At 50.7% G+C, this 10,000-nt stretch overlaps 2 protein-coding genes across 2 annotated transcripts in view; one reads left to right on the forward strand and one right to left on the reverse strand.

Moving 5' to 3' along the window:
• Positions 1 to 10,000, forward strand: part of LOC134094196 (peroxisomal sarcosine oxidase-like) — a 284,404-nt gene that overhangs the window by 177,554 nt on the left and 96,850 nt on the right. The window lies entirely within an intron of this gene.
• The window catches only part of rhbdl3 (rhomboid, veinlet-like 3 (Drosophila)), a 51,653-nt gene that overhangs the window by 8,353 nt on the left and 33,300 nt on the right, over positions 1 to 10,000 (reverse strand). Inside the window, exons 5-7 of the mRNA XM_062536118.1 lie at positions 6,325 to 6,549; positions 5,905 to 6,053; positions 507 to 619 (exon numbers count right to left, since the gene is read on the reverse strand). Coding sequence (XP_062392102.1) covers positions 507 to 619; positions 5,905 to 6,053; positions 6,325 to 6,549 — 487 coding nt within the window. The remainder of the gene's footprint in view (positions 1 to 506; positions 620 to 5,904; positions 6,054 to 6,324; positions 6,550 to 10,000) is intronic.

Genomic DNA, 10,000 nt, shown 5'->3' on the forward strand with positions numbered 1-10,000 from the left:
CATGCACACACATGAAATAACATTAGCTGATGTCATCTGGGAGCACCAATGACATTTCCACTCGAGCCCAATCCTGCACTGATCGAAAATGCAGACTGCTGCTTCCTCTCTCTTCCTCTCTCTCTCTGTTCCCTTCTTCCTCTGCTCTTCCTCTCCTCCCTTCTTCTCTCCCTCCATCCCATCTCCCTCTATCGCTCTCAAACTCATTTTCAGTAAGCCGGAGGAGGCAGGGAGGGGGAAATAGACTACGGCTTTTGGAGAGCGCGTCTAAGATGAAACTCATTTTCTAGCTATTTTTATCTCTCCCCCCTCTCTCATTCCGTCTAGACACACAAACATAAAATAATAAATACATACATAAAAACAGAGACTTTGAGAGGAGAGAAATCATTCGTTATCGTTAGCCAAAAAAAACGAACGAACGACGAACAGCCTCCCGCAAATCACGAAGGTCACGACGTGCCCAACCCCACCTGGCGAAGACAAACACCTGGGAGAGGACTCACCTGCTAGGACGCCGCACACGTAGACCAGGCCGATCCTCAGCGCCCCGTGCACCATCTCCAGAGGCACCCCCACCAGCAGCTGCATGGCCATGTTCAGCCCCAGGTGCTCAATCCTGCACACACAACAACAACATTAACACAACAACAACAACAACATTAACACAACACAACAACAAGACAACATCAGCCTCATAGCACAACAAAGACAATAGGCATGGTGACAGAACAACATAGTGAACTGGCTGTCTCTCTGTCTCGCCCTCTGTCTATCTCTCTCTCTCTTTCCATCTCTCTCTCTCTCTGTCTCTCTCTACCTCTCTCCATCTTTCTTTCTCTCTCTCTCTTTCTCTCTCTATCTCTCTCTCTCTCTCTAGGGTCTCTGGTGTTGTCCTGTCAGGGGGGGGAGACAGTGAGCTACTCCAGCTTGCGCACACACCAACACAAGAGAGCCCAGGATAAACAAGTGAGGATAAACAAGTCAGGGCCTCGACACTTCACATGAGATGAGTGAGTGGGCCGTGGTGGTAAGTGGAGCCCGGCGGGGGACGCCATTGTGTGCTCAGCTCTTCACTCCCGCCAGCAGTGAAAAAAACAACAACAACAGACAACCGCCCCGACACTCTTCTCCTCCTCTCCCTCTCCTCACCAGCCTCTTCTCCTCCCCTCCCCACCGCAGGTCAGCTGTGCACTTCACACTGTTTACATTTTCAGACGTAAAGCGTTGTTTTGAAATTCAGACACTTTCGCCAGACGCTTTGCCCCTCGGCCCGCCCCCCGACAGCACTGTGCGTGGCGAGGAGTCGTGTTGGATTAGGAGCGACTGGCATGACGGGAGATCGCCCGTGACCAGGGCGCCAGACAGAGAGAGAGAGAGAGAGGCGGAGAGGAGGGGGGGGGGGGGCGGTTTGAACGTGACGACATCAGGAAACGTGCACAGATGCTGAGGCCCTCCAGACGGCTGCAGTGGTGGTGATTCACGCAACATCTGGATACTGCCAGCGAGCGTTCACGCCACTCGATGTTCTTTTGCACGCCTGTCATGGACAGATACATACACACACACAAACACTATAACACTTCCACTCCCACATACACAAGACACACACACGTACAAGATTCATTCACACACACACACACACACACACACACACACACACAAACACGCACACTGGCACACTCTTGCCGACAGGAACACAGGAAAGTGTGAGTAGCCTACACCCTTTAACTCACACTCTCACTCTCTCACACATGCGCTGCTGTTGTTCTTGGCTCTGCTCTGTGCTCGACCGATGAAAGCTGTGGTCCGGATATAAAACCGAGGAACATCTTCGCCCGCCTGAACCGCCCGCCCGCCCGCGGGGTCCTCGCTTCCCCTGAGGACGTTACCCAATAGCTGCCGAGCCACAGCCTCTCTGCCCGACCGCTGAGCCCAGGAGAGGTCGTCCAAGTCCGCGCCCGCCCGCTCGCTCGGAGAAGCGTCGGGGCCCGCCGTCGTCCTTCAGCCTGGCGCAGTGGGCCAGATCGGGCCGAGGCCCTGACAGAACTGGGCACGGCAGCGGAATCATAATTCTCCGGTCAGGTGTGGCGCGCGGCGCTGCACGGCCCGCTTCTCTCTCGCCCATTAATCAAAATAGCAGCGTACGGTGTCCCGCAGCGGCCAAACATCACGGGCAGACCCAAATCTGAGCATGGTAAACAGGACAAGGTCATCGGATGCCTCTTAGCAGCTCAGCGCCGCTCCCTCTCTCCCATCATCACTGTAATTAAACTCCAAAACCAGAACATGGCCCACGGGCTTCCTACCGGCTGCAAAACCGCTCTCACTGTACCCAGATCAGCCAGACAGGGGCCCTACCGACGACGTACGCGATGACAAAGCATCTATTTTGAGCCGTGTTGATAAACACTAGCGAGCCTATTCCTTCATGGAGTGACAGCACCACCCTTGAAGACAATGAGTATTGATTGTTCCCCTTTCCCCACAGCACACGCCACCACTCCACATCACAAAAGGCTGATTATACAATTCGGAGAGAGAGAGAGGATGCAGTCAGTGTTCTCCGTGAGCGAAGGGCAGTCATCATCAGTCGGCTGTCGACACCATAACGCCGCACAAAGTATCCACTAACTCTGTTTGCTCTCGCCGTGGGAGGATGGATAAATGGATGGCTAATCTCGCCGACAGATAAACGATAGCATATAAATACGCTCGCGAAAAGCCATGAATTATACATGAAAGGTCGAGCAAGGCCGTCTATTTCCAGGGCAGAAATGATCCCGTATTAAGAGGGAAATCCTGCTTAAAATTGGCGAGCTGGAAAACGCTGCCAGGGGAGCTGCCAAAGCCCGCCGCACATGCCTGGCACCCGACACGCCACAGGAGACACGGCCCGCCCACGTCAAGGGAGACCTTTCCTGTCACGCGGGGAGAAAACGGGGGAGATGATGGGGGCTAGAACACCAATCGGTTCCACAGCAGGTCCCTAATAATAACAACCGAGTGTGACAAATGTGCCAGGGACAAGTTCACTCTCAAATGCCCTCCCAGGAGGAGCAGGAAGGAATGGAACAGCTGAACAGAATCTACTACTACTGCTGTTGGTAATTCAAACATGGACTACATAAGCACAATCTACTACTACTGCTGCTGTTGCTAATGTTCACACATGAGCATGAAGTACATAAGCAACAGGCACTGCTCACTACGGCACAAGACCAAAGGATATATAGGGTCTCTCTCCTCTCTCTGTATCTCTCTCTCTCTCTCTCCTCTTTCTATCTCTCTCGGTATCTCTCTCTCTCATCTCTCTCTCTCTCTTTCTCTGTATCTGTATCTCTCTGTCTCTGTCTCTCTCGCTCTCTCTCTGTCTCTCTGTCTCTCTATCTCCACTGATTAAGATGGTGTAATAGCGCGGTGGGAGGGATGTCAGTGGGATTATCTCTGTGAATGCACAGCAGACCCATAGTGTGGCCCCGCAGCGCCCTGGCTGGTGGGTGACCTCTGTTTGTTTTGACAAGATTGGCATTGGGTTTGGGCTGCAGACAGGAGGGATCAACAGCCGTGGCTTACCAAGGGATTACCACAGTAGGGTTGAGGCTGGAGCTTTAATACACCACCACATTAAAGGCTAAAACACCAAAAGGCCCGGGGACCGACCACGGCTCCTGACTGACCACAGCATGTACCAGTGCAGGTAGGGATGAGATAGACGAATCCCCCCCCAGGTGTGCTGGATTCAAAATGGCCTCTTCAGGAATAACAGCTGTCATGTAAACTAAAATGTGGCGACGCCCAAAATCTGTTTCACTGAAACGCTGTTCAAAGAGGCTTGTATCCTGTGAGAGACCCACGCCTAAAATCTCAATTTCAATTTCAACAATTTCACACCTTCAAGCAACCTTTCAGCGCTTTAATTATGTTGACAGAGCGGCGCAAAGTGGTGCCATGCCCTTTAATAAAACAGTGGTGCCATGCCCTTTAATAAAACAGTGTTTGCTCCTCCGGTAATCAGGGTGCTTCATACGAGCTCTGAGGGGGCTGCTCTCACAAGTCTAACGGCCTGTGGATTACACACGAGCCGCTGGCTGTTAAAATTATATTCGTTTTTTTTATTGCCAGTCTTTATTAGCTTGGCTAGCATCAGCTTTGTGTCACAATTAATCCTGCCACGACTAGGTCTGAGTAATATACTGTACATGGGCACGCGGGGTAATCTTCACGAAAGCCCCAGAGCTTTTTAATTCATCCTCACTATGATCAAAATCCTGTTTGAGCCTCAGTGTTTTCCTTCCCTATCTTCCTGTTTTGGTAAGGAAAGCGGCTCAGTCTCAAACACTTCTTTACATGCTCGTCAAGTCTCCTCCTAATGTTCTGGAAGCTTCACTCATTTAATCCAATTTTGATGGTCAACCTTCTCCAAAATCGAGGACCATGCTTTCTCAGAAGAGAGCTTTACACTTTTTCATCAATGCTCCTAAAGTTCATCACCAAAGACACGGTTGCATTCTATCAGCATTACTGTAAGACAGAGGCGTGTACTTGAGTGATTTTTTCACCTGTGTGCCTTCATATGTCTACCCTGGAAATCCAGTGATCTCTCACTATTGGCTCAGCAAGTCACTCTGGCATTCAGTAATGATGCTCATTACCAGGGGGTCAGGATTTGACTGGTTAGCTTCGCCGATTAGCAAAGCACTTCCTCGTCGCCATTTTCCAGAAATACATCATGTCCGGTGCCGTTTTCCCTGCGTTTTCCTCATGCTGATTGGTGGCTGTTCCACTCTCAGCTCATGGACGAGCTTAGTGTGGGCACGAGCTCTCCTTCTGTACCTTACGTCAATCGGTAACCTGGCACTTAATTGGCTAAGTAAAACGGCACCGGAAACAAGCCCCTTGAAACGCCATGTTGAAGCCTGAAAAAATCGTTCAATTTTGGCAATTTTCACTAGCCTAGCATTCCCATTGAAATGAATGGGGGCGGGACTTGTTCACTTTCTCCAGTTCTTATAATACCTCCATGCTCATTACCCATGCCCTTGGAGCCGACCTGCACCAATCACATCGGTGGATCTGATATAGGCGGGCCAGCCGGCAGAGGCGAGCTAAACAGGTGACAAGAGCAACGTCGAAGTCCAGAATCAGTCAGAACACATTGGTCGTAGTGTTATCCAATTGCGTGCAGTGATATTTTCAAATGCAGGTTCAAATGAGTTTGGTCAACTTCATTACTCATAGCCAGACCCTAAATCTTTTGTAGATTTGGGCCTGGACTTCCAGGCTATCGTAAGTCTAGAATCCAGAATAAAAAATCTAGACTCTGGATTAAGTTATAAATGGGCTTCAGAGGAATCCATCGGCTGTGTAAAAGCATTACGCAACAGTTCACACTAATCCTCCATCAGTCTGGTACCTCCACCTACAGTCTGGCGAGTGTGTGTGTGTGTGTGTGTGTGTGTGTGTGTGTGTGTGTGTGTCTGTCGGAGTGTGTGTGTCTGTATGTACTGTATGTGGGAGTGTGTGTGTGTCTGCGGGAGTGTGCGTCTGGTTGTGGGAGTGTGTGTTTGTATATGTGAGTGTGTGTCTGTCTATGTGAGTGTGTGTCTGTCTATGTGAGTGTGTGTCTGTATGTGGGAGTGTGTGTCTGTCAATGGGAGTGTGTGTCTGTATATGGGAGTGTGTGTCTGTGTGTGGGAGTGTGTGTCTGTATATGGGAGTGTGTGTCTGTCTGTGGGAGTGTGTGTCTGTACTGTATATGGGAGTGTGTGTCTGTCTGTGGGAGTGTGTGTCTGTATATGGGAGTGTGTGTGTCTGTGGGAGTGTGTGTCTGTATATGGGAGTGTGTGTGTGTCTGTGGGAGTGTGTGTGTGGGCTGTGTGTGGTGTGCTGTGATTGGCTCACCCCGTGTGCATGAAGGCGTAGGTGAGGAAGCGCCAGGCCTGTGCCCGTAGGCGGGGGTGGTACGGCAGCGGCCCCCTCAAGAACCCTGGAGACGACACCTGCAGGACCCAGCGGTCCAGCACCAGCCCGTAGTACATGAAGACTGCCACCTACAGGAGCCAGAGGGGAGTGCAGCCATTTAGCAACATCTGCATACATTTGGGCTAAGAACAGACTCAGCCATGAGTACAATTAACACTCTAAGATATTAGAGATGCAGTATATGAGTAAACCTACAATAAATAAATACAGATACAGACATGTTGCTATGTACTCATATACCATTAAACATGACAAACTACGAGTATATACAGTATAAACTCCTCAACAGGGCAACATTTTGTATTATTTTCACTGTGGTTCTCCTCTCTATCTCCGCACCTCTGCGATGGTGATGGCCAGGATGAGCCAGGGCGGCGGGCAGCACGTGTAGCTGTCGAAGTACCACTTGCGGTCCACCTCGCGGGGCAGCGTCTCGTAGGCGATGTGGCGCACCAGCCGCTGGGACAGGCCCAGGCCCCCCTCCTCCCTGAGCGACGCCCCCTTCAGCTGACGGCTGCCCTGGAGGATCGCCCGCCGGAAACTGTTGGAGCGCTTGTTACTCATCTGCAGGGAAACACAAACACAAGCACACGTGGTAGGACTTTTACTTTCTGAAACTGGACTTTTCCACCTCTGCATATTGTATGGATTCAAATGAACACACAAATATAAAGGTTGCAAATCCATAGACACAAACATCACACGCACACACACAATCATGTGCAGACTTATGTATAAACATTTAGCTCGCGCCCACATACACATATCCATACAGACAAAGGCCCACACAAACCAGACACAATACACCAGTACGTGGAGATGCAAAACGGTGATGTTGGACTTTATGCAGTCCACCCTCCAGAATATTCCTCCGCACTGAGGCTCTCCCAGAAACCAAACAAGCTGATCCTCTGTGTCCTTCAGCTCAGAACAGAGCTGGCTTATGTGAAGGACAACCTAAAATACCTGAGAGTTTGCTTCCCACAGTCTAAAAATATTTGGTGTGAAAGGGGACAAGGTAGCAGACTAAAAAAAAAATCCCTGTGAGATGGACTGGTTTTGCTTGGCTCTCTCTCCTAACACAACAGCCACAGCAAGCCAGTCCATATGCTCACATCAAGTCCAGCCGATGAATAATGAAACGGCCACTTTGTTGGGCGCTACGCACGAGTCTATTCCTCTCGGAGTCCTTCTCTCTGTACGACAGCTCACACCCCTCCGAACCTCCTGCAAGAACAGTGACGGAATGCTGCCCCGTTGCCTGGCAACAGCTAAGCGATTCCCTTCCTCGCCTCTTGCCCAAACACTAGGAGCAGATGCCTGGCAACCTTCGCCAAACAAGCAGCAGCCCAAGAGCCGAGGAGGCGGCAAAAACCCGACAAAAAGCCCGAATGTCCTCTTTTCCCATGCCAGACTCCTGATCCGGAGTGGCCTGTGACATCTTACGTAACGCCAAGAGGAGCTCAGGAGAGACCTAGGAATGCGGAGCAAGGGAACCGGGCCCACAGTGGGTCTCCAGACTTAACCTTGACTTTTGCAGCCTGCCCCAGAACAGTAGCTGCCTGTTATTTGAACGTAAGTAAAGGGGAGGTGGAATTTCTAGCACAGAAGGAACGCCATATTGTGGTGAATAACTTCAATCACACAATGGAGCTTGCGGTTGGACTCCGTGAAAACAGTGCCCATTTTAGGATTAACTGGAGGGGGGGTTTATTAGCGAGTAACCAAATGCTGTTGGTGCTGAGGAAATGGCTTAGCTTCCTGCCTGGATAATAGCTTATCCCCAAATCCGCTTTCATTTCTTTAGGCATACAGTCCGGAAATGCAGAAGACAAGAAAAGAGCTGCAATGGTGGCCTTAACTTTATTTTTGTCACAGTGCATGACTTTGACAAATGACTTCAGCTGTAAAGTAGAGGACATTGAGAACCACAAGCTCCATAAAAAGTGACTGGGTCTTTCAGAACAGGCAACCAATTCAACAGATTTACCGGTACAGTGACGTGGGGGTGGAGGGAGGGTGTGGGGGGTACTTTTGGAAAGAGCAGTCCAGCAAGGATTTGTTCAGAATGTCCTTGGATTACTGCAGAAAGGATGGCTGTAATTTTTCCCCGTCTTGCTTTGTGTAACACTTCAGCGCAATCTTGCCTCTTTCCTCTGTTTCCTCTGCTGAGCAGCTTGTGGTAATCAATGTCTTTCAAAGCGGCAGCACCACCACCAAGTCCACACTTGCTCCCTCCTGTGACAGCTTTACTGTAATGACTACAGAATGTGTGCAAATGCACCAATAATGTGGGCTTCGCTTCTCTTCTCTCTCCCCTTCCAGCCGTTCCTCGACAGTCGCTCCTTGGAAAACAAACAGACTGTGAACACAGACACTGCCATTATCTTTGCACTGATGGCCAAGACTGTGATTTGTTAGACGGCTCCCTGTATTGGATGGGAGGGGCGTGTGTGTATGTGTGTGTGTGTGTGTGTGTGTGTGTGTGTGTGTGTGTGCGTGTATGTGCGTGTATGTGTGTGTGTGCGTGTGTGTGTGTGTGTGTGTGTGTGTGTGTGTGTGTGTGTGTGATTACTGTTGGGGGGTTACTACATGGGGCTGGTTGCCATGGCCACGCTGTGTGGCTAACGCCAAACAAGAGTGGAATGAGACGGCGCCACACACATCGCTCCTCGTTCGTCGTTCCCGCACACACACTCATCTCGTCTCCTCGCCACGTTCTCCCCTCCAGCAGCCAAACGCCATCATAGCCACAGACGGATTCCTCCAGCTGTGCCGAGCAATTTCTCTACCTCCACCCTCCTCCTCCACCCCCCTCCGCCTGAGAGAGGGAGCTCCGCGCCTGCCATCCACAGCAGCGGGAGGCTATCAGCGCTAACGAAGATGGAGGGAGGAGATACGGGAGGACAGGATGAGTGAGAGAGAGAGAGAGGAGGGAGAGAAACAGAATGGGAGAGAGAGGAAGAATGGAAGAGAGAGCTGCAAGGGAGAAAAAAGCATTATATGAAAGAGAGAGAGAGACAGAGAGAGAGAATGAGAATGAGGGAAGGAGGGAGGATGAGAATGCGAGATGGGGTAATGACTTATCATCACAAAGACAGCTTTATGGGAAAAGCAGTGCTGTAAAAGTAAAGATGGGCGTGTGGGATAAAGCCTAAAGCAATCTCCACCACCTCAGCACACACCCCCACCCTATTCCACCCTCCACCCCTCCCCTCCCCACCCGCCTGCCTCCGTCCCTTTCTCCTCCCCCCCCACGGCTTTTGTTGTGGCAGGCAGCGCATGTGAAAGCTCCTCGGGGGGAACAATGGCGGCTCAGACCCCTGCTACATGCTCCTCATTCTTCCCTGTCCCACTTCCAGCTGTAGGCTCGGGCCCTGTGACACGCACATGACCCGCCCGGGCCCACAGGGGACAGTGCCAGTGCCCACAGAGCCCTGGCGTCATGCCACCTCACCCGCTCGCTCTCTCTCTCTCTCTCACCCTCTCTCTCTCTCTCTCTCTCTCTCTCTCTCTCTCTCTCTCTCTCTCTCTCTCTCTCTCTCTCTCTCTCTCCACGGCCACTGCCCACCTCACAATGAGCCGCTGTCTGGGACAGGGGTTTTTGATCTCGAAAGGAGAGAGAGAGAGAAAGAGAGAGAAAGAGAGTCTGGGAGAGAGAGAGGGAGAGAATGATTGATTTAGCACTCTCTCGTGGCATTCATTTTGCGAGCTGATCATTTTTCAAGATGACGACTGTCGTTGAGTGCTCTCAGTTCAAAAGTTCACAACACCATCTGGGACCGGCAGAGATAAACATTTTGACTAGACGTGTGAAGCCAAACAAAAGCACAAAAGACTCCAATCAAGGTGTCATGCAGCGTTTGTAAATTAAATGTTTAAGTCAAAATCAAAACAAAAAACATGCCCTAGCAAGCAGTTCGTTAAATGTTGCCAAGAAGCAAGACAGCAGACTCAACAATGTTTTGACTAGTTCAATGGAGCAAATCAAGCCTTTCAGAATGACTTAATCAGC

Source organism: Sardina pilchardus, chromosome 1 (assembly GCF_963854185.1).
Source record: "Sardina pilchardus chromosome 1, fSarPil1.1, whole genome shotgun sequence".
In the NCBI taxonomy this organism is placed as follows: domain Eukaryota; kingdom Metazoa; phylum Chordata; class Actinopteri; order Clupeiformes; family Clupeidae; genus Sardina; species Sardina pilchardus.